General features: G+C 42.2%; 1 protein-coding gene across 2 annotated transcripts in view; it reads right to left on the minus strand.

Moving 5' to 3' along the window:
• Nucleotides 1–26,207, minus strand: part of LOC146820907 (uncharacterized) — a 408,950-nt gene that overhangs the window by 80,250 nt on the left and 302,493 nt on the right. For both annotated transcript variants that reach the window (XR_014963067.1, XM_085611785.1), the window contains exon 5: nt 3,772–3,907. Coding sequence is in view for 1 of the 2 variants with exons in the window: in XM_085611785.1 (XP_085467911.1) it covers nt 3,772–3,907 (136 nt within the window). In the remaining variant the exon portion in view is untranslated. The remainder of the gene's footprint in view (nt 1–3,771; nt 3,908–26,207) is intronic.

A 26,207-nucleotide genomic window follows, 5' to 3' on the forward strand; every position in this document is an offset into this window, starting at 1 on the left:
TGGGTAGAGGTGGAACCTTCAGTGACATGTGGTACCACCCTAATGTCCTCTTCAGTGTTGAAGGAGCTATAGATTTTATCGATCTTTTGCTTGAAATGAGTCGCTAGATCGTTGCATAGCTTTTCAGTCGAAGGAAGGGAAGAATTATTTGCTCCTGGGTTAGTGAACTCCTTAAGGATCTTAAATAGCTCTTTGGAAGAGCTCTTGGCTTCGATGATTCTAGTGCCTAGATACGCTCTTCTAGCTATATTGCAGTTGTTTAGGTATGCTCTGTGTGCTATTTTATATGCTGATTTGTCCCCCTCCTGTTTTGATTTTCTCCATTTTCTCTCCCTATTTCTACATGCAGCTTTTTTTTCTTGAGGCTATTGGTGTACCATGGTGCTGGAGCTGCCCTTTCCCAGATCTTGCCTACCTAAGACATGGCAATGATATCAAGGGCCTGACCTACCGAGGCCTCCAGCGTTTCCAATGCCGTATCACTGTTCATACAATTACCAAATTGTGTGGCAGTGAAAGCAGAGCTGAATGACGTTAGTATCAAATTTCTCCAGGATCTCCGAGGACCCCTACGATATTGCGGCTGGTATGTTGACTTAAGAATATCCGATGAGAATCTTACAGCCAGATGGTCTGTCCAGCTTAAAGCCAAAGGGGTTTCTACTACTAGATCTTGGATATTTGTAAAGATGGTGTCCAGCGTATGTCCCGCTGTGTGCGTGGGACTGAATACTTTGGGAGAGAGGCCCAGAGATTCCATGGCTGCTATTCAGCATACAGAGTCTGAATTGGAGATGGTATCTAGATGATGGTTAAAATCTCCTACTAGTTGGAAATTGTCTGATTGCATGGTATAGGGAGCGAGGGTTTCCAATAGTGAAGTACAGAAAGATTTCTTGTTTTCACCAGGAGGATGGTAAACTACAGCTCCCAGCCACCTTGGGCCATGAGCGAGCTCCATCGTGAATACCATTAACTCCACACTGGGGGTAGAGACAGTGTTCAGAATTTTGATATGTAGTGATAGGCGCATGGCAATAGGTAGACCTCCCCCTTTCTTACCCACTCTGTCTAGTCTAGTCACTGTGTATTCCTCAGGGAAGGCGATAGCCAAGGCTGGGGTGGCTTGCTTATGTAGCCAGGTTTCTGTGAAGAGACAGATGTCTGGTTTCAGACTATCCAACATATCCCAGAGTTCAGCTGTGTGCTTCGGGATAGATCTTGTGTTAATATACAGGCCCTGTAAGGAATATGCTTTCCCTTCCATCTTCTGCTTTCCCTACCTAGGTGCCTGATTATTTAGATCTCGATTGTTTATAGGATGAGGGTGCAGGGGACCTGTTGTTTGAGGTGGATAGACCGTGAACCGGTCGCACTCTGAGCATTTGCCAAAATGTGGGCCACTCTCCACTGATATTTTTCCCTTACACCCAGTGTTGTTAGCCTTGTTTTTAGTTTTTACAAGTTCAAGTTTGGAATAGGTTAAAAGAGCCATTATAGTTTACCTGTGATTACCCAGGCACTACCCATGCACTCATTCAATTGCCCATGCAATTTTCCAATCACCCAGCAAGTATCCATGTACTCATATAATCACTCTGCCACTACCCAAGCACTTATAAAATCACCATGCACTACCCATACACTCCTCCAATCACTTGAACACTACCCATGCACTCCTCCAATTACCCAGTTAGTACCCATGCACTCCACCAATCACCCTTCCATGACCTATGCACTTATAAATCACTACGCACTACTCTTGCCCTGTACCAATCACGTAGGCACTGTCCTAGCACTCATGGAATCACAGAAGCAATACCCATGCACTTCTTTAATCACTCAGGCACTACCCATGCACTCTTCCAATCACCCATACATTACCTCTGCACTCATGCAATCACCCAGACATTACCCCTGTACTCATACAATCACCTAGGTATTGCCCATGCATTCCATTTATCACCCAGACACTAACCATGCACCTATAAAATCACTCACACACTACCCTTGCAGTCTTCCAAACTGCTGGGTACTACCTGTGTACACATGCAATCACCCAGGCACTACCTATGCACCCATGCAACCACACTGGCATTACCTATGCAGTCCTTCATGTACCCAAACCCAAACATTACCCATGCACTCATTCAATCACTTAGACATTACCCCTGCAATCATACAATCACATAGGTGTTACCCATGCATTTGTGTTATCATCCAGCCACTGGGTATTCCCTTATAAAATCACTCATGCACTACACTTGTACTTCTCCAATCAAGCAGGTACTACCTGTGCACTCATGCAATCACCCAAGCACTAGTCACGCAGTCATGCACTCATTCTGGCACAACCCATGCACTCATGCATGCACTCAGGCACTTCTGCTGCACTCATGCAATCATGCAAGCACTATCCATGCACACATGCAATCACCCAGGTACTACTCATGCACTCCTCCAATCACCCAGGCAGTTTCCTTGCACTCATGCAATCACTCAGGTAATTTTTCTATTTTTAACAAATATATGTGGTTCCATAAGAACCGTTTTCTTTTTTGTTTTCAAACAATTTTTTTAAATGTATTTTTTTAACATTTTTTCCTTTTTTGGGGTGTTTTTGACTTTTTTTTCAAACAAAACAAAATTGAAGACTGCAAAGGAACTGTTTAAGAAAAAAGGAAAAGGAAATTTCGGAGCACATTATAAAAACAAAATATCAATTATATGCTTTGATTGCATTGGTGACAATGTCAATGGACTGCTTCCCGATGCTCAGTTTTGCATCACATTTTTTGCAAACTATGGGGCATATGCATCAACATTGGCATTTGCGATTCCTTATTAGCAAAAAATAAGGAATCGCTAATAAGGAATAGCAAAAGGCTATGCATGTAGGAATCGCTATTCAAATAGCGATTCCTTAACTTTCCTTAATTGCTACTCGCAAATTGCGAGTAGCAATTAAGGAATGCCATCCCAATCATTCCTATGGGTCTCCAGGCCCATAGGAATGAATTGGAGATTGCATGAGCAAATAGCGAGTACCAGTAGGTTCTCGCAAATTGCTCATGCAATTTCAAGGGTGCAAGGGTGTCAAAATGACACCCTATTGCACCCCTGAAATTGATATGTGCACATATGTTGCACACACACATGCTCTAAGGGCATGTGTGTGCGCAACATGAAACTTTGAAAAATGCACAAAAGTGCATTTTTCAAACTTTTAGCAAATTACCATGCAGTTCATCTTCATGGTAATTTGCTCCCCTATTAGCGAATTCACTAATTTTTTTACTTTCATGCATTGCATTTAGAGAATCCCAAATAGAGATTCCTTAAATTAAGGAATCTCAATTTGGGATTCCTTAAATGCTATCGCTATTTAAGGAATCGCTATTTAAGGATTCCTTAAATAGCGATTTTTGCTTTTGGGTTGATGCATTGGGATTGGGTATTTTTAACTCAATACCGGGAGCTATTAGCGAATCGGTATTTTACCGACTGGATTTTGGCTTGATGCATGAGGCTGTTGGACTCTGGAACATTATGAGGCTTTGGTGCTGCTGTAAGTGCTTGAGAGGATGTAGAAGGGACATTAAGGTCTTGTTCCGCCACTTCATTCTGCTGTCTGCGTGTCTCTTCTCTTGCAAGATGTAAGGGATGGATGGTTTCCAAATGTTTCTTCATGCTTGATGTCCCGCATGATTATTTGTTTTCAGAGCCCCTTGACAAGACTTTCCTACAGATGTAACACGAGACTTTTCTTACGTTTACTTTCTTTTCTCCCTCTGGCACAGTAAAGAATGCCCAAACCACACTTTCCTTCATCTCCTTGACAGGCTCCATGATATCATCCTCCTCCAGTTCCAGTGGATCAATAACTCCATGACTAGATGCCATAATGCTAAAACCAAAGTAAAAAAACACACAAAAATGTAAAAATGAAGAGAGGTAGAACACGCAGGTCTTGTCAGCAAGACAGACAAATAATGAGAGGAATATATCAAGGATGGATCCTCCCTCTTACAGAATGAAAATAATTTAAACCAATCAGATGCTTTCTTTTTGTGGTGACATGAAGTCACGTAGGGTGCGCGCACCCATCGCTTACAGCGTCGCGCACCCGCAAAATATTGTATACATAATTATAAACTATAAATAGATGTTTCTACAATACGCCCAGAAGTCACACACTCTTGAAATTTTTTATTGTTAATAGTACACTCAAAAACAGTTTATAAATTGTTTTCTAAATTATATTAGTCAAACGCTTTAACCAAAACTTATATTTATAATTTCTACAATGATATTTTATACTTTTGAAAACACCTCGAAGTTGCGACTCCAGCGCGACTTCTGAAATAAGCGCTAGCAGGGTTCGCACACTTTTAATCCGCGCACCCATCGAGTAAGTTCACTTAGGGTGCGCAACTCCTTTGTAAGAATTTTTTAAAAAAAGAAAAAAGACAGCATTACAATACAATAAAACAACTTTACAGTCTTAAAAAAATGATTTCCCAAAAATATATGACTAACTTGTACATATAAAAAAGTATTATGCTTGAGGTTGGTATTTTATATTTCATAGGCATAACATTCTGAGCACTCAATGAATATTAAACTTTCAAGAGAAAAGTGAGATTTAAGACGTCTTGAGAGATAGATTACTGATTAGGGTACTTTGTATGACTGTGTTGTAAGAAATAGTCAACATAACTTGCGCCCCCGCAATGCACTGCTGATGATGTCACATATTACAGCATTCATGACATGATCAGTGAAATCACTGATGACATCACTGATGACATCTCAAATGGCATCACTGGTGACATCACTGATGACATCATCCAGTGACTGTGTGTTTCTGAAAAGTTTAATTATGTTTTATATATGACCACAGCACATCCAAACTGATTTGAGATAAACACTGCTCTCTGCCTCTTAGATTGCAGGCAGCCAACTTCTGCTGTGCCTGGACAAAGTCTATGTGCATTTTTGGTTGGCTGGTCTAGGTGGGTTGGAGAAGGGAACTGTTGCATGTGTAAACAATAATTCACAGAAAAACAAATGTGAATATGTAGTTTATAGCGAGCATCCCTGCCTGAGATCCTGAATACACATTTCTGTAGGTCTGCTTGTATTTTCTGACATTACACGACTGTAAGCTCAGCTCCAAATTGGCTGATCATGCAGAGGGAGGGTGTCAGCTTGTTATGACTCTATCAAAAGAGCTTATATCTGTGAAAAGTCCCCCCTTAGAGTCAGTAGCCTGTCTTATACATTGCTCAGCTAGGATGAGATATCTATTGGCAGCCTCTTGTAGGTTGGGGCTCAGGAACCCCTGTAGTCACACATACACCAATGTGAATTTCTTGATGGCCACCTATTGTTATTGGCACCTTCCTCCCAATGATCATAGGGTAGAGATAAAGGTTAGACCACCTACAAAGTGGCATATACAAGGTGTATATGCTACCAGAGGATCCGATGTCCGTCCTGTCGAATGTCATGGTCTCTGTTGACCCGCTAGGCAGAAACATGTAGAAGGTTTAGTGGGGCTGGGGTGCTAGTTCCTCTATTCCCCACATCTAATTTTTAATACCAAGGTGCATGCCATGTAGTATAAAGGCCAGAGTAGATTATTACATTGTTTTTCAAGTTCATATTTCTCACAGATCCATATTCAGTAAGAAGTGTCTCCCTGATTTCAGGGCGTAGGTCCGTTCTTCATCAAACCAGGTTTTTGAAAAGCGTAGGGAGTGATATGATAAAGTATGACACCTGGTGGTGTGTGAGTACATCCCGTCACTTTTTTATGTATTTCTATGAGCAGGCCGGTATAACATGAATACATTTCATAATATGATAGATTAGAAAATTGTTCTGATGCCTGTTCACATCACACAAGCTGAAAATATGGTCCTTGTTTCATTGTTTAAACAACAGATAAAACTTAACAGCATGACCTGCCTTTCACAGTCTGCAAGCTCTGTCAGGAGACGTTATAATGTCACTACTCAACTGTAATAACTTGTTATAGTTCATCTTTTACATAATTTTTATAGAGAGATGGCAGGTTCCCATCTATTTTACATGTTCCTTTTGGAGCAGAATATTATTTCGTCAAAGTTTTAATTCGTTGTTAGGGATGACTTACATTATATTTTAATTTTACAATGACCACTCTCATTATGAAATCATCAATATACCATCATCTATATTTGTTTCACCAATCAATGTTAATGTGCTGATACAGTGAAAACGCAGCCTTGTGTTCCATTTAAAAGCCTTACTTCTGGCACTGTACAATCTGCACTGCCTGGTGAAAATAATTCATTGCTGCAAGATTTGAGGGCACGCTTTCAAGTTTTTAGATATTTCTAGAGTGTGCCTTCTGATTTGCCTTATAAACCTTAATGTTTTATCCAACTGTTCTTTATCAAAATTTGCTTCAAAATGCACCATCTGGCTCTCTAGTCTGCAGCATTTTCTTTGTGGGAGAATACTTCAGAACGCTCCCCCCTTTATGTAAGTTGGGTTTGTTCACTTTGCTCCTCCGCTAAGACAAACTTGACACCAAGTTTTATGCCCTACCACTTTCAAAAATCACCAGCCGCCAGAAGGTGAATATGCCTTTGAAAAATCTCACTGAAAAGAATGTAAGGTATACTTTTGTTCATACTTACTAACAACATGTAAAAAATTACCTGTTTACAATATAATTCGTACTTTAAGTTTTACACCAACGCTTAACTTAACGTCAGTGGATTCTTTACCCAGCATGTTGCCCTTTAAATGCAACGTATCTCTATTTATAAAATAATTAATGAACAGTAAAATTTTACAAACCTCTCTGAAAAATATTTGAGAATGCAAATAGTTGTTTCACGCATACAGCTGTCCTCTTGATAAGAAAACTGTACTTTTCTCAGTGTTTTAATCAATAACGTATTTGCCCAAATTACCCAAAATCTCTGATACACCAACAATCTTGTCAGTTATGAAAGGTATAAGCATGAACTCGAATATCCTGGGTATTTTTCTGTCAAGCCATGGACTTGTTATAAGATGTTTCTCCTGTATCTTTGAAGGAAGAAACATCATTGCAATAAAACATTATCAAAACTCTCAAATGTAGAAATGCCAAGGGACATTTTCTAAAAGGGTAATCGTGTTGGAAAGTTGTATGTTGAGAAATAAACCTTTAAAAAAGAATGCTAGCACTTTAAAGGGCAAAATTGATGCTTTCAACATACATGAATAATTTATAATCCTAGAAATACCTTATTTTATTGTATCTGGTCTAAGTTACACTGTACTGTTTGAGATCATTCTGAGGTCCCAGTGGCGTATGTAGGCCCCGGGTAATTTCTTTCTTTATATAAAAGTGAATATGTGTAAATCATGACTTGGGTTTTCTAGTTTTTCCCAATCATTTGTTTGTTTTCCACTTGTTGCATAGTTATATTCTGTGGGGGAGTTGATGAAGCAGAAAATGTTTTGCAGAAAATGTGAAACTCAAAGTTTGTATGTCCACATGAGCTGCCGTAGCAATAGTCCCCTAGTGAAAACTTACACTGTATGGTAAATACACTGAGCAAGAGTGGCTATTGTACGTTCAAATAGATCGAGTCAATTTGCATGCGGTAAAGTGCAACTTGCATAACATGCATAATTTCATTAAAATTACGTGTATTCCAAACATAAAATATACAGCCTCACGCACCCCTGTAAACGGGTGGTGTGCACAACACACACCACCAGGGTCCAATTGGGACAGAAAACCGTCCCTTAACCAAAATAGAAGTGGCCTTCATTAGTGAATTACATAGCTAAAAAGTGCCCCATGTTTACAAATTGGGGCAGTTTTCAATTTGTAAAAACATGCCATATAAGTTATTGTTTTGCAAGGTATGGAGTACTGCATGCATTTGAGCTTGGTGCAGGCAAGGTAAGAAATACTGCATGCATTTGAGCTTGGTGCAGGCAATGTTTGTGGTCATATCAGGGATATCAGCAGTAAAAACTGGTCAAGCAGACCATAAAAGGGGTCCACATCCAGAACAGCGGACCCCACACTGACCTTTCGGGTCAGCCCTACAGGCACTGCCAGATTGCCTTATAGCCCAGTCCTACCTTTTGTCTAGGACAGTCACACATTGCTGCTCTTTCTGAGTCCATCTGTAAATCCGAATTTAATGCAAAAAGGTGTTTGAGTCTGAATCCAGATTCCTAGCAGCAGATTTACAAGACCCTCGCGCCACTTTTGCGTCAATTTTAACATGGGAAAAGTGATGCAATAGTGGTGCATGGGGCTTGTTAATCTGCCCCCTAGTTGCAACACTTGGTGCATGATCAAGAAAATGTTCCCACCTTAAAACAGGATAGAACGAAAGAAGCAGTGGTAAAACCCGTGCCACATAATAATTCTCAATCTGAGCTGTAAAACTCAGACTAAGTGCTACAATCACCGCAGGTAAAAAAGCAAGTTACAATTCAATTCAATGCAAACAGGCTTTATTCGACAATTGTCATAAAAGCACAATATACACATTAAGCATAAAAATTCATACCCTTGCTTTAAAAAACAGCTTTAAGAAAGATTTCACATAAAAAACTTCATAATCTTAAAATGCGAATAAAATATTTTCATAAGAGATATAATACAGTATAAAATATTTGAAAGGATCAACCACTAATCATTTTTCTCCTTATTGCCTAAGACCAACCAAGAAACTTTGCCACTGATATATAAACAGAAGGAGTGGTACAAGTACAAATAATTCTAGTTGCTAGCACACCACTCCTAGTGCTAAGTAGTTTGCACATGGGTTTCAGTCAAACCCTGCGCGGAACAGAGTATACCGGGCACTCAAATAGAATATGAGCAACTGCTTCCAAAGATGCCAAGCAACTAGGACAAGTAGCCATACCGCCTTGGGACCATCTTGATGTAAATGCTCTAATAGGCAAGCTTCCAATTCTAAGTTGGAAATAGAGCTTTCTATCAAGTGGCTTGGTTATATCATCCCAGTAAGCTTCAAGGCCAATTTCATCTTTTTGGTCTAAAAACATCCCTGTGAGCGAAAGTGGGGCACTTGTCCTGAAAATCTTAGATACTACCATCTCCCAGTATTTGTCCCTAATGGCTTTCTTGGAGGGAAAGCTAGCGTTAAGACGGTCATCCCATAATGGTTCCATACCCAGTTCTCCAAGAATACCCCTGATGCCAACTAGCCATTTGATTTTATGGAAAGTATCATGTTTTATAATATCCATAATACCTGTGGCATATGTTCTTAATTCAGGGGTTGACCACAGGCGCCTCCAATATAACACCCGACGCAGTTTTGCAATGTAATTAATTGGCTTAATTCCTAGGTCATAAAAAAGAGGGCACATGGGGGTACTCTGGGATAAATTAATAAGGCTACGTAAGAAGTTTTTCTCCGATACAGACATTTTTGTTAAGTTCTCAAAGCCCCAGATCTCGGCACCATAGAGGGCAGAACTAACCACCTTCGCATCATAGACTCGAAGAACTGGAGCAATTGGCTTCGTAAATGATTTAACAAACTCATAACATAGGGCGCCAGTCAGTTGGTGATGTTTAAGTGTTGCCAACTCTATCTGTTGGTTCCAATGTAAGTCATGTTGGACATTTATACCCAGATAGCTAAAAGCCCTCACTTGGTCAAGCGGTGAGTTGTTCATAAAAAGATTACCCTTGAAGGTTTTGTGCAGATTAAAAGACATAAATTTTGATTTTAGCACATTTACCTCAAGGCCTCGTATGGTGCAGAATTCTTCAAAAATACCTAGTGCTCTCTGTAGCCCACTTGGGGTCTTGGAAACAATTAGGGTATCATCTGCAAACATTAAAATGGGTACTTTGACACCAGCTAAAATCGGGGCATCTACATTGGCTTCGATCATTAGCCTCGCTACGTCATTAATGTACAATGAAAACAGGGTGGGTGCCAGGACACATCCCTGGCGTACCCCTCTCTCTACTGGAAACTGGCTGGTAACATTTCCAGGAGAGCCCCACCCGATTTGTGCGTAGTTATGCTCATGAAGTCTCATGACCAAAGTTAAAAGGGCACAAGGCATGCCCAAGTCGTGCAAAACCAACCACAAAGTAGTGTGAGGAACAAGATCAAAAGCTGCCCTTAAATCAATAAAGGCAGCATAAAGACTACCTTTTTCCAGTTGTACTGTCTTCCAGTGTAACAAAGAGAAATGTAAAACTTGGTCAATGGTGCTGGTGCAAGCCCTAAATCCCGCTTGGAGGTGTGACAACATTTTCTGCTCTCGCTCCCAGATCTGGATTTTATTTAAAATCATTCTACCTAAAATCTTTTGCATGGAATCTATTAGACTAATCAGGCAGTAGTTACCGGGGAGCATCTTGTCCCCCTTCTTGTAAACTGGAATAATTTCTGCACCATTCCACGATGCAGGAATGGGTGCTCCTTTTGCCACTGCATTTGCTAGTAGCAGTATGTATCTACCCCAAGACTTTTTATCATGCAAAAAGGTGTCTGCTGGGACACCGTCTATGCCCGGTGCCCTACCAGCAACCACAGATTCCAATGCCAGGTTTACATCCCCTATGCTGAATGCCTCGTCTATAAAGGATGAATAACTGGGTTTATCCCTTGTGCATGCTACCGAGCTTTTTGCATATTGGGGCTTAAAATAGCCCACCCAGTCATCCTGTGCAACCCAGTTATGGGGTTTTTCTGGTTTGCCACCACATCCCTACTTGATTATGCCCCAAAAACATTTAGTGTCCTTAGAGGCACTAGCTTTTTTAAGCTCTTGCCACCTTTGGTCGTCCCATGCACGTTTTGCTTTGTACATTGATTTTTTATAGTCAACCCTTGCACTACGGACAGCATTACTAGTTCCTGTTCTTATAGCCTGTCCCAAAGCAAAACGGGCTTGCCTACATTCCTTGTTGTACCAGCGTGGCGAGTTATTAGGCAATTTCTTACTTATCTTTACTGGTCTGACAAAGAGATTTTTTAATTGTTGGAAGAACATTTCATGGACCTTGGTGAAAGACTCTAGGTCTGAGCTACTACTAGGGATGGTACTCATCTCATGAGTTGCATGTGATAACTTGCTAAAAATAAAATCTACTTTCACCTGGTTATCTACCATTTGTACCCACTTCAAATGGCGCATGTCGTTTGTGGGAACCACATTTGAAGAGGACAATTCGTTGTACATGCTTTCAGGTATGGTCGATACCCAGCGAGACAGGGACATGCATAGAGGGTTGTGATCGCTCTCCAACCGGTCAATAACCGACATATCCTCTAGATAAACCCATAAACTTAGGCTCACCAGGATGTAATCTATTCTGCTTTGACCCAGGCTGCTCTTATAGGTATTAGCCCCCAGCCTGTCCTGTGCAGTCCTACCATTAGCTGCCCTGAGTCCCTTATTTAGACAGATTGAATTAATCTGGATGGCCACTTCAGTCCATCTTTTGATTGGCGTAAGTTCCAACTTTGGGATACCCCATTGAGCATCTTCTTCCATGGTGAGGTTCAAATCATAGCTTAACAGAGGTTCGAATGTCACACCAGCAACAATAATATACGATTGCGTAGAATATCTTTCCATAAGATCTTCTAGGGCGGTTATTATCTCAGATTTCCTACCCCTGTGCTCCTAGCATATACATTGTAAATATCCACAGGTTTAGACTGCCCTTGTTTGAGGCTGATAATCTGGATATCCCTGTGGTTAGATGGAAGTGACTTCGCGCTAATTTTCAGATTCTGCTTTATCCAGATAGTCAAACCCCCTGATGGACACCGTTTTGTGCCCCTCACTGCTGGGATATTAAAATTTAGATACCGAACAAGAAATTGGGGATCAAGAAGCCATGTTTCCTGGAATATGCAGATACTATGTAAATTGATAAAGGTGGTCCATTCCGGGATCAGTGTTTTGGAGTTCAATCCTGCAATATTCCAAGATAAAATGGAACCTGGATTCACTAAAGTATCGGGGGAATTAGAAGGCTCAATCTTATTAGGATCATTTAGGTAATTTCTTTGCCCGAGTAGAGGTAGACCTTCCAATGTACCTAAGATTACTGGAGTACTCGTAATACCTAAATCAGGATTACCCTGGGGAGGATTAATTAGGTCGCCTGGACCCCATAGTCAATCATTAAGTTCAAGGCCCGAGCTATCTTTACCTTTCTCAGTTGTCCATCTTATCTTGCTGTCGTGCCAATGTCGGGGGAGAGTGGGTCTAAGTTGGATAGCCGAATAGTCTGGGGAACAACTTCTAAACTCCAGGGAGACTACGTTTTCTGCCATAGTTACCTGTTTAAAAGTCAGTTCAATGCAATCAGTAGACTCCCCATAATGGGTAAGCCTACGTGCCCTGGTAATATCTTCTATGATCACAGAGCAACAGCTCCTGGTATGCCTGATACAAAGAATAGCCTTGTTTGTTAAGGAATCTATTGTTTCTACATTTTTTCCCACACCCAGCCTGGGAACATTCACCATATAGACTTTAGATACTCTAGGCATCTTTGTAATGCTCGGGTAATCTCCCCTAGAATCAGTGACGGTTATGTTGTTATCTTGTTTAGATAAAGGGGAAGAATTACTATTACTATGCATATCATTTGCTTGTTGTCGGCCACTCCTTTCATTAGGCAGTAGATTTCTAGGTCCGTTATGTTTGTGATTTACACTGTAGGCTTTCTCAACCCCCTTTTTTCATTTAACCACTTCACTATACTGAGCGGCAGTTTCGGGCTGTCCATTATCCCCACAAGTGCCATCCATAGAGGATTGCACTGGCTCTTTAATCGGGGCTTTAGATATGCCACTTGGTTGTTTCCTAGCTAAGCAGGATGGGCAGTGACCTTTGCCTAGTAGACTACTACTCACTATAGTAGTGAGATTATCAATCTTGATTTTCATACATTCAACTGCCTCACGTAGTAATTGGACCATGGAGATCAGATCAATCCGACCATCTGTGTTAGATGCATGAGGATCAGGAATATCGCAAGGTGACATCTCTTAAGCACCTAAAAAGGAGTCAGGCTTACGTGAGCTAGCTAAGTGTATATCGCAATCTGCCATATGATTATCACTTACTGAATTTGCTAGGGCTGAAAATCTATTTCTACATGTTATGATGGAATCGACCACAAGGGGGGAAATACATCTTGCCTCCATGTTGGTATTAGGAGTTACCACCCCCCCTCGATGTTAATTCGATCTTGGCCTTTGCTGGAGTAATCATTTTTGCTCCTAGTTACAAATATTTCGGGGACCACAGGACCCTGTTTTTTGCCAGTCCTTAGTGCTATGGCTGGATTTTTACACCCTTTTTCTACTAGTTTTTTTTAGACTGGGTTGTCTATCAGTAGGTCACCACATTCCTCAATTAGGTCATCTATACGATTCATAACACAATTATTCCCTGTGCGTGGTGCAATCATCCTTGTCTTTCTGGCTTTTTTAACCTTGACCACTGCACTTGCACTCTCGTCCCCACCCTCGGTGGTCTTCCTTTTTCCCATAATGTGTAGGTCTGTTTTTAAAATAACTGGGCTTTTCCGGTCTAGGGGGAACAATGTCACAGCTACAGTACCTTTAGATCATGCACTAAAGGGGGTGGCCCAGCCCGGTCTCATCCAGTTACAGACGGGCAAGGACTGGCCCGCCCTTGGCCCGGGCTGTGCCCGGGCGCGTCCCGCGCTCGCCCTGCGCTGCAGTGAATATCGGCGCTTCTTAAGCGCTAGGGCAGCAATGGCACCTCCCTCCTGAGAGCAAGGGATTCTGGGGCAGGTAGTCCCCCAACGACAGCAACAAAGTTCAGCGCGTCCCACGCTGCGGTGAATGTCGGCACTTCTTAAGCGCTAGGGCAGCAATGGCACCTCCCTCCTGGGAGCAAGGGATTCTGGGGCAGGTAGTCCCCCAGCGGCAGCAACAAAGTTCACGCGGCCCCCTCCCGAGGCCAATTTCGGCCCCAGGGACCCCATCCTCCGGGGCATGGCCTCCTTTTTAAAAATATATTTAGAGGGAAGGGGGGCCACATGGCCCCCCTTCCCTGGGCCACCTTTGGTCCCAGGGGCATGGCCTCTTTTTTAATTAAATAATTTAAGAGAAGGGGGCCATGTGATCCCCCTTCCCTGGCCACTATTGGCCCCGGGGACCCCATTCCCTGGGGCTTGGCCATTATTAATACTTTTTTAATTGAGGAGGGAGGCCCCCTCTCCCCAAGCTGATTTTGGCCCCAGGGACCCTATCCCCTGGTGCCCAGCCATTCTTGTTTTAAATTAAAGAGGAGGGGGCCACCATCCCCTGGGGCCGGCCCTTTGAGTTGGGGACTATGGGGGGAGCCCCAATGTCCCCACGGTCCCGCCGGCTCCTTTTGTCATGTGGGATCCGGCATTGCTTTTGAGCAAGGGGAGCTGCATGTCAGCAGCTCCTCTTGATCAAAAGCAATTATGCTTTACTTCATTGAAGCGAAATCAGGTTTCCTGCTCTCACTTCAATCAATTAAAGCAGAGTTTACTATGACACGGCGGGAGCCGTGCTCCCGCCCTGCCGTAGCAAATGGCAATGTCCCATGGGTGGGCCCCTGGGACATTGCAGGAGCTGGCCCTGGGGGGTGGCGGTCCCCAGGGCCATCAAGGGCTCCTGGAGGGGGGCCACGTGGCCCCCTACCTTAATTTACATAGCCCCGGTGAGGTGGTGGTCCTGGGGGCTGGGAGGCCACTACAGACCCCACATTTAAATCAGTATGTGCCCTGGGGAGGTGGTGGTCCCTGGGGCTTGTGGGGAGCTCTTGCCCCTCACACATCTTAAAAAAAAAAAAGAATCAGAGCCCCTGGGGTCGGTGGTCCCTGGAGCTGTGGGGGCCCCCACACCCTAATTTTATATTGCCCTTGGGATCTGGCCCACCTGGGGTGGCGGTCCCCAGGGCCATCAAGGGCTCCTGGAGGGGGGGCACGTGGCCCCCTCCCTTAATATACATAGCCCCAGGGACTTGTTGGTCCCCGGGGCTGGGAGGCCACTATGGACCCCCACATTTAAATCAGTATGTGCCCTGGGGAGGTGGTGGTCCCTGGGGTTTGTGGGGGGGGCTCTTGCCACCCCACACATCTTTTTGTCATCCAGTGACTGTGTGTTTCTGTAAAGTTTAAATATGTTTAATATATATAGGGAAAGGCATATTGAAGAATGAATGGGTGTATAAGTGTCTGAATGGATGATTTACTAGGTGCATGACTGACTCTAAGTGAGTGATTAAACGTATCTTACTGAATGCATGGGTTAGTGACTAAACTGTATGAATCTCTGTATCCGTCTGTCTGTTGGTGTGTAAGCGGCTGCATGGGTTTGTGAATAACTACATAAGTGTCTTTATGAGTTATTGATTGGTTGTCTGAGTATCTGTATGGGTGCCTGAGTGTTTGTGTGGGTGGGGTGGGTATGACTCTGTGCATAGATGTGTGAGTGGGTGATTCACTGGGTGCATAGTTTGAAGTGTGCATCTGTGATGGACTGTATGGGTGGGTGAGTGTGTGTATGGGTGTGTTAGTGAGTGAATGTATATCTCAGTGGTACATGTGTGAGTAACTACATATATGAAAGGCAGTATATATGTGTGTTAGAGTATATAAATGGCTATTAGTGAGAGTGTGTGATTGTGAGTGGCTGCAGGGATGAGTGTTTGCTTGCATCAGTGATTGTATAAGAACATAAGAATGTGCTATTATTTGTCTGAGTAAGTGAGCTGTGTGTGTATCACTGTATAGGTGAGTAAATGGGAGTGTGATTAATTATTTGCATGACTGACTAAGTGTGTGAGTACCTCTATGGATGAGTGGCGGTGTGTGAGTGTCTATATAGGTGTATGAGTGCATATGATAGTCCTGCACTGAGTGACCATAGGTATGAGTGACTGTACGGGTGAGTGAGTGGATGTGTGTGTAGACCTAAGAATCAGTGAGTGGGTATGTAGTTGTTGGTGTTGGAGTGTCTATGGTTTTGGGAATGGCAGTCTGTAATTTAGAGTGGGTGTATCTAAAGTTATATTAGGGTGTGAGAAGATGCATGAAAATTATCACATGGATGATGTCAGCAGGGATGTCATCACTGATGTCATTTGAGATGTCATCAGTGATGTCATCAGTGATGTCACTGACCATGTCATGAGTGATATAATATGCTCTTTGCATTTTCTACCCTGACTCTGGGCCATTTGTTGTTTCCAGGTGGCTTCTCCACCCGTTCTCCATCTGCACCCGCTGGCCGTCTCCCTCCCACTGCCGCAGACACCACTGCATCGCGGCCGCAGTGAGGAGGGAGACCGAGGACTACAACTTCCAGCCTCCCCAGCACCGGAAGTTGCCTAGCATCACCATCGCGCCTGGAGGCGCATAAAATCGAGCGCAGCCCCGGTGGAGCGGGCAACGCCCTTTGCATTTTCTACCCTGACTCTGGGCCATTTGTTGTTTCCAGGTGGCTTCTCCACCCGTTCTCCATCTGCACCCGCTGGCCGTCTCCCTCCTGCCACCGCAGACACCACCGCATCGCGGCCGCAGTGAGGAGGGAGACCGAGGACTACAACTCCCAGCCTCCCCAGCACCGGAAGTTGCCTAGCGTCACCATCGTGCCTGGAGGCACATAAAATCGAGCGCAGCCCCCGCGTTGCGGGATCGCGCGCGGGACTAGCCGGGCTAAGCCAGGGCAAAGGGCGGGCCATCTGTGGCCGTCCGGGGCAGAACGAGGCAGGGCTGGGCCATCCCCCTTGGCCCCGCTGCACTGGTCTGCCTGGATTATAACCACCGCGAACTTAAGGTATCCGATATTATTGACCTAGAGATTGTACTGCCATCTGAACCATGGGCAAAAATACTCCTGTTACAACACAATCTAGTACCAGGCAGAAAAAGTGCACTATGACTCCCATGCCAAGTTTGACCGTGATAGACAGGATGCTACAGAAAACAATAGGGGTTGTTGTAACAGCCATAGAGAGCACTGAGAGGCGCCTATCACTCCCCCCAAATATGTGCCTTCCCTCATTATACCCTAACACTACTGTTACACAGGTAAATTCCTTTGGTTCTATACTTTTGGATTCCTATGCAGAGCTCCCAAGAATAGAGGGTAATTATAACAACTTGCCATCACAAAACCCACCTCTTGCAACGTTCCCTACTGCTACTAGATTTTCACAAACCCCAACTCTGCAGTCCCAAGTTATATTTGGGGAGTCCTCCTTTTCAAAAAAGGATTTAACGGACTTAGATGGTTTGGACGCCCCTTTCTTGGGGCCTCCAGAGCAAGTTAACCCCTTAAATGTACTAGACAGGCCACCAACTTCGCTGACCAATGAGGAAATAAGCCATCGACATCATAATGATTTGATATTAGCCCAGGAGACTTCTTTAACTAATGATGCTTCTTCCCCCAAAATGGTTAACCGATATCTCGAAACATCGAGAAAATGCTGGAGGCACTATAAAAAGAAAAAGGACAGAAACTGTACAAAAAGGGAGGAAACCAAAATTATTAAAAACTGTAGACTTGGTAAATCCTGAACAAGGGCTACCTACAGGAAGGGTTTCCGCAAGGCCTGACGATAATCAAGGGAGTCCTATCCAAATCATTGCAGGTAGCCGTACTGAAATTATCCCTCCCGCCTCTACTGAGGGTGTTGGAGGGTCAATGGCACATACAGAGCATATTGTTAGATCAATGATCCTCCCCCTCCTTGAAAGGATAAAATTGGTAAATGAAAAGCTTGAGAGATTCGAACAGTTAACTCTAGACAACTTTACCTCCTTAAAAAACCTGATAAAAGTTGAAGTTAGAGGGAGAATGGAGAACATATCGCCACCTCATGGGGATCCTGTAATTGCTACAGGGGCTGCAACTGGTGTAGCTACTGTTCAACTGACAAAGGTAGGGAATCGAAAGGGTCCCACTTGCAATAAACAGACAAAAAAAAACCCTGGTAAAAGTGTACAAGGTATAACAACTAGTGAGGGAAAAAATGTGAGTGGGAGGGTCGTTTGTTCTGAAAGTGTACAAAAAACAAAAGATTACTATGATACCAACACGAAAGTCCCATTGGTAACGATTGACCTACCGCCAGAGTCATTACCATATGTAATCGTGCTCACTGGCGTCCCTGAATTAAAGAATGGGAAACCAGAATCTTATCAAGAACTAAATAATAAAGTGATATTCTGGTTGAACAAGAATAGGCCGATCCCTAGATACTTGAAAGGAGAAATACTGTTTGTTAGAAGGGTTAATTGGATAGGAAGAAGACTAAAAGACATACAATGAGATACAATTATTGTCAATTTCAGAGATAGTAATGTAGTAAGATTAATTTGCAACGAACAGCACTACACTGATAGGGGCCCTATTAGAGTAAAAAATCGTAATTATTTCTACAGCGCGAAGGCTATGCAAATACATAGACGTCAGCAAACCACGGCTCATGAAGTGATGTCGAGAGGTTTTAACATCTATCCTCCAATAGCTACAAAAAATTATTTTACAGAATTATATGGGCTAGATGAGGTAAACTGACCGGGAGAAACTCATGGAAAGGAAATTCCATACAGGTGAATGAGGACAGGTATAATACAAGGGAAGCAGTCAAACAGGGCTTTAACCCCATCCCGATGGATCAACTGGGAAATAACAACTCAAAATATGGATCATAACCAATTTGATTGCAAGGACAATGCCGAGGTTAAACTAATTTCTTGGAACATTGCCGGAATAAGGAAAAATATGTCTGATCCCGCATGGCACGACTACATTAATAGTGGGGACCTCATTTTATTTCAAGAAACATGGGGAGTAGAAAACTTCTTTAAAGTAGGCTACAGGTCATTTTATATACCGGCATCAAGTCTAAATAAAGGTAGACCCTCTGGTGGTTTGATAATCTGGGTAAAAATTACACTGGGCATTGACTTTAAACAGATAGACTCTAATAATCCTGACATTCTGGCCATAAAATCCCAAGATGTTAAAGGACGGGTAATCTGTATTATTAACATTTATAATAGACCCCAATCGTCAAATAAAGAATCAGAGACAATAGCCCAGTTAGATAGCATTATCTATAATCTAGACCATAAAACTATGTTGATCATAGGGGGAGATTTCAATAGGAATTTCGAACCAGTTATGGGTCTAGAAGATATCTATGGGGAAGAAGATAATGCTAATAATATCCCCAGTATTGATGCAAGCCATACAATACCCTGTACAAAAGGCTCCTTGCTCCTGTTAAAAATGACAATGGAACATGGTCTATGTTCCTGCAACGGGCGACTTCCATCAGATTGCCCAAGTAAACCAACCTTCAAAAGAGGTTGTTCTACTAGCCACTTAGATTATATACTGGTTTCTTTAAGTCTATGGCCAATGCTTATGGACCTGAAGGTGGATAACTGTATAGAAAGTGACCACTTGCCTCTCTCTTTGACCACTCTTAGCTCACTACTCGTGCTCCATACGGAGAAGGTCCCTCGAGATTATAACTCTTCACATGATCCTTTAGAGTCAAATAATCGCTGGTCCTTAAAATGGCCCGCTGTAAAGGGTAATGCTGCCATTATTAAGAAAATTTACGAACTCTATGTAACACTCATGTCGCCGCTAGTTGATATTAATACTAAGGATTTTTCCTCAACAGCAGTGCATGGGAACCTGATACAGCAACTTAGTGAGATCCTTTCAAAAGGGACTAAAAAAGTACAATCTTGCCGAAACAACCGTCCGAAGGAAGGACTTTGGTACAACAAAGCCTGTCGCCAGGCCAAATTAGAATTAATAAAAGCTGTAAAAGGGAATCAAACAAACATTGTTAGAGATAAGAGAATGCATTACAAAAAAAACATTTTATTAGCTAAAAAGGAATGGGATGAAAAAGTTTGGACGGACTTGCTTCAAGCATGTAAACTAAAAGACCAAACATTGTTTTGGAATCTTATAGCTAGAGGCACTAAAGAAGGGACCCTATCCAGGGACAGGTTTCTAGAGGAAAATATCTACATTGTATTTGTGTTGAGGGGATGAGGAAGAGTGGATACATGAATGTACAGAGTTAAATACATGTGAAACATCCTTAACATCCTTAACATTTAGTTTGACAGACACTATATTAGCTATTAATGCAGTCAAACAGGGCAGAGCTCCAGGGCCAAATAAAATTCCCGGGGATCTCTGGAAACATGAGAATCACTTGTGGGCTCCATACATTAATTTGCTCAGTAATGATATTGTAAGAGGAGCTCCAATCCTGGAGACCTGGTGGGGCGCAGAAATTGTGACTATTTTAAAGAAGGGAGACAGACTTAATCCATCACATTATAGACCTATCAGTTTGATAGATGTCCTTCAAAAGATTTTTGCCCGTCAACTTTTAAGCAAGCTAAATAATTGGATCGAGGATAATTCTATTTTAACAAAATACCAGGCATGTTTTAGAGTTAGAATTAGTACGGTAGATCAAGTTTTCAGATTTCTATGTGTAATCCAGAAATATATTAATATAAGGAAATCTCACTTATATGTAGCTTTTGTGGACCTCAGACCAGCCTTTGATCTGGTCCCCAGGGGAAAGCTATGGAAATTGCTAAGGGATATGGGTGCCCCCGGGGAAATTCTCTAACAACTGATCAGGCTGCACGAGGGTAACTACGCAAGAGTGAGGTGGGGACCTAATGGAGAGCTGACAGAGAGAATAGATATAAAGAGAGGAGTCAGGCAAGGTTGTGTCTTGGCACCAACCCTCTTCTCCCTTTATGTGAATGATATCCCAGACACCCTCTTGGGTTGCGAGCATGATTCTCCCAAGTTGTGTGGTCAAGCCGTTCCGGCCCTATTATTTGCGGACGACACGATTTTAATCTCCCAGACCCCTAAAGGACTACAGAATCTGTTGAATAAATTCCTGTCCTATTGTCTGGACAAAAATCTCGAAATCAATGCTTCCAAAACTAAGGTCATGATGATCAGTCCTCACAGGGGTTTTAACAAAGCTTTTATTGTAAATAATGAAAAGATTGAACACGTGCAAAATTTCAAATACTCGGGTATTACCCTCGACACTAAAATGAATTGAAAGCCACAAATAGAAAAATCAAGCCCCCAAAATTAGGAAGTATAAGAATAGCCTTGTTAGAGCAGTATCACCTGCAATTGAGCTATTTAAATATAAAGCTCAATCGGCTACCCTATATGGGGCAGAATTATGGGGCCACGTAGTAAGAGATGCCTTTTCAGTCCAAGAAAACAGCTTTTTCAGACAACTTTTAGCTGTTCCAGGCTGCACCCCCTTAACCCCTTTATTCTGGGATTTGAACATACGTCGTTCGGATGATCATGCCTACCTACGCCCACTACTATACTGGGTTCGCCGGTGGTCCACCGATGAGCTAGTGGACTACAGAGATGCACTAAAGGAAATAATGCAAATAAAGAACACCACCCGATTGGCATGGTTAGTGCACATTGAAAATTGGTTTTCAAAGCTGGGCCTACGTAGTTTTTGGACAGATCCTGATTCCCTTACCAATTTCTCTAAAAAATTGCTGAAGGCAAGGTACTGGGAATATACTCATAATCGTCTATTACAAAACTCTAAAGTAGGAATATTGACCCTTAAATTTTTCGATGTAAAAATTGAAAATATATTTGAATGCTTTATGGATGAAATTCAGCCCCCTCTAGCTAAATCTTTGTATCTAAAGTACCGTTATGGTATTTTACAATTTAAATCCAGAATATCAACGTGGGCATGTAATAAAGGACTTGGGCCCAGTACCAAATCTGATTTGTGCCAATTGTGTGACATGGGTGTTAGGAAGGATGAGGCCCATGTTCTATTTATATGCCCCGCATATCTGCAGGCAAGGATAAAGTGGATTAAACCCATTTGCCTCCTCTTAGGTTTTCGGCGCATTAAAGATGGGGAAAGAGTGTTCAAGGGCGACACGTCACAGACTATAGTATTCAACCTGAGTCGTTTTCTTCTTGCTGTAGCGATAGTTAGGAAAAGAAATGGCTTAAAAATGAAATGGTATTATCAGGACAAGTACTGATATGACATCTATTAGCCTTAAAGTTTCACCCATTGAGTGCAAATTTGTTAAATAAGGGGGATCTTCTTTCGGATGCCCCCTTTACACATTAATTACTTGTAATATGTGTAAAGTTTTATAGATCACCATGACTCAATCACCTATTAGTTCTGACATTCTTCTTTTTAACTAAATATGCCCTTGTATTTTTAACTTCTCTATTATATTTATTTTTTATATACAAGTATTACCTCGCCCATGGATGATTGGTTTTGCTCCAAAGGACTGATGAATTTATACTGTGCTTGGAAGAATTTCTAAAGCCTTCATATACTGTGAAACTTTTTGAAAAGCAAGTACCTCTGACACCATAGATTACAATTTCAACTTTTCTCTGCAAGCCTGTTTATTGACTGCGAGTTGTATTTAATTTACACTGATTTGAATTACTTTGAAACAAGGAGAACACTTCCTCAGTGTGACAAACACATGTCCTAAACATTTAACATTAAACAAACTTTGCTGTTTTCACAATAACATAGTGACGACAAACATAAAATAAAATAAATTCTGCAAATAGATAATACATCAAAACAGTACTCAGATATCCTATTTTTAAACATAGGGGCATTCTAACTCATTGTTGCCTCCACATTAAATGATTGTTTTGGTCCTAGACAGGGTTGGAGAAAAAATATATTTTCCGAATTTATCGTGGAGAGCGTTGACTAGGTATGTTGTTTTTGCTCTTCTGGGGACGTTATTGTGTGATTTTTATCCCAAATAATTCTCGTTCTCTATTAGCCGACGCATTTCGACCTTTCGTGTAGTGGACCTTTATTGAGTTCTTACGGTCTTCATCAGGGCTCAATTATAGTTCCAAATGGACATCTTTTTCCTTGAAAAGCAATGGTATATCTAATCATAAAGGGTGTATTTTTTCAAAAGAATTATAGCGTGTTTTTTTTGTTATAAAAAACGCTAGGTATTTTTCTAAAAAACCTGATCACATATGGAACTTACATACTGACGGGTGAGGGATGCTGGCGTCTTCTTTCACCTATGGTGTGCAAAAGAGGACATATCTATGAGATGGTTGGTTTTCTCATGGTTTGTTTATCTTTTGTTAGCACATTGCAAAAGAGGGGGGTTGTGTAGAGAGGACTTGACATACCTTTCTCGTTCGCCCGTGAGAAGTGGGGCTGACATGTGGTTCTTTCACATAATTGGCGGTTGAAAGAATCTGTGGATACAAAGGGAGCATGGCGCTGTAATGCGGGATAATCTACAGTAATCTTCTTGTGTGGCTAGTGCTCCCGAGTGCATTTACATAAGCCTAGTGAAGGGAAACACCAACTCGTGCAATAATTGCGTTTATTGCATGACGGACGACTGTGCCCGTAGTGTCAGGGTGAACGGACTGTGACTTCCTCTTGTGTTCCTTATAGTCGTACACACAGTGAACATGCATGCGTGATGGTTTTCGGCGCTACTCAAATGCTCGTTATGCGTGACGGCATTGGTTAATCTCAAGTGCCCATGCATCCTCGTCGTCGCCTGAAGTTAGTTTGCATACCTTATTGATTCGTGGAAGATCGGAACTGCCTCTTCTCTTGTATGGGGTTTTCTTCGTCTCCGTCCTTCGTTGTGTGGAAGCACCCCGTTTCAGAGAGGTGTGTTGATTGGGCGGGTTTATATTTCTGGCGTCACTACGTTCAAAGTTGTTGCGTTGTTATGGCAACGTTTGGTTTGTTTACTGCGGATGACTTCCTTTATTGCTTCGAGTTGAAGTCGCGTGTGGCGGATGTATTTACTTCCGGTAGCTTTCTTTGTCGCTTCAGGTTAAGTTCTCGTGTTGCGAGTATATGTCTTCTACTGGGGAGCTCCTGAGTTTTTTGTGTTGCTTGCTCTTTTCTTTGTAACGTCACCGCCAGATTGTAGTGCCTCGGTTCTCTTGAAAGGGCTCATTGTACTTATGTTACAAGTCTGTGAGTGGTCAAAGTTGTCAATAAAGTTTCTGGTATTCAAATGTTTTATTTTTTGCTGTTTTCCCAAGCGAGTTGGTTTTTATGGTGAGAAAGGTGTGTGTGACCTCGTGTGAAGCAGTTCGGACTGTAGCCGTGTCTAAAGTTTCCTATGAGAAATAACATGGAGAAAGCACGTTTTCTCAGCCCCCGCTTGGGGAATCATCCCAAAACTTTAAAGATAGGAGCTGATCGTAACAGGCCATAAGTTTTGAAAAGTTCGCGAAGATTCGTCAACCGGCGCCAAAGTTATTGGGAAAACATAAAACGAGTTTCCTATGAAAACTAGGTCCTAACTATAACTACCTACTGGCCGACCAGTAGGTAATATATATACATATATGGTAAAGAACTCCTTCTCACAAGTAGATACAGAGAAAAGAATGGCACTCAATGGGGCTTCGGAATCAGGATGTGAATTTTATTCCATCTAAAGAAATTATCGGTACAAGCGACTACGCATTTTGGCGTTAAACCTTCACCACGACGCTGATAGTATGTTTCCAAGCAACATAAATACGTAAAACATTAGACATAGACAATGGATGACTGTTTTTGTACAAACTAAATTTCCACTTTGGCGGCCATCTTATATTGGCAGTGGTTACCGGTTTGTCAAAATAAACTCCATAAGTAACAAAGAAAATCTATATACAAATGTAACAAAATAAATCAATAAAGTGCAAGAATCCCGATTTGCATAGTTTGCAAAATATGTAACATCATTCTTGACATGGTTTGTTAACCTGCCACCAAATAATTTATGTTAAAGTGGACACAATGTCCAATACAAAGTCTGTACCTCGCCATTTCAACAAAAGTTCACACTGCATGTTTCCATTATGCACAATAGCAGTCCTGCACAATTAGGGTAATGCTCTAGCATTTAATTCCTCGATATTAATCAGTTGAATAATACCATTTATTCCTTGTTTCACAATCAGTAAATATATACATGAAAATCAGATACTAAGAACATTTAAATAAAGAAAATACAATACTTTAGTATATGCATCACTATGAATGCTCCAAATCACTCAGTGCTCTGCTCTATTCAGAGAACCAAAGGATAATGCCCCATTGGGCATAAGGGTATAGCCCCAGAGGGCAATGGCGAATCATTGAAACAGATATATGTCCCCACAATACATTTTGGAACACACTGATCTACTCTTTTCACTGAGTTGAAAGCAAGAAAACAAAAATCATAACAAGAAAAACAAGAGATAGTTCAGCTCTCTTGTTCTCCCATCAGTGGACCGGAACTCAGACACCCATGGAACAGGAGCATCTGATTGGGCCCTAAAGAAAATTACACAGAAAAAATATTCAGAGATGCAGTGATATATAACAAAGTATCCTTTTTGACAAGAGGAGGGACGGTAGGGCGTTTATTCTAGGCCCAGCATACGTGCCCAAGGCAATGTACAAAGAAGAGTGTATGCAGTTCCTAAGGGTGTGGAGAAACACAGAATCAGCTGTACACTAGGTTTTGTGGACAGGGTCAAGATGTGTACCCTGCAATAGGAGGCGAGAGGGGGAAGCCCCTCTTTGGAACTAGGGCACTCACACACCCAGCCAGCTAGGTGTCACGCTTCATCATATAGACCTGCTCCTCATTGGGCCAGCGCTGCAATGCCCGACAGGCACCCAATATGGGGCTCTTTATCGGAGTTCCTGCCGTTTGGTGCAGTGGGGGTGAGGGGCCTAGTTGGTGTAGATGTTGTGTAAGTAAATAAAAAAGGGTGGTTAAAACAGGTCAGTTAGTCCTAGAAGTGATTTTATTCTGAAAAGTAAACTGCCTAATTAAACATATGGAGCGGCGGTTATCTAGGAGCTATGTGTCTAGATGTCTATGCCCTACTCTCAATACATGTTTCTTGCCTTTTTTTGTCATGAGGATCATTGGCAATTCATCAGGACCAGAGAACAATACTATCTACACATAGTGGGGAGGGAAACCTACCTCACACGTTGTAGTACAGTGGGTAATAGCCCACAGTCTTCAAGCAACCTAGATTGAGATGGAGTAACAAAGATTACAGACATTATATACATCATCA

The sequence above is a fragment of the Triturus cristatus genome, chromosome 6 (assembly GCF_964204655.1).
Source record: "Triturus cristatus chromosome 6, aTriCri1.1, whole genome shotgun sequence".
Lineage (NCBI taxonomy): Eukaryota > Metazoa > Chordata > Amphibia > Caudata > Salamandridae > Triturus > Triturus cristatus.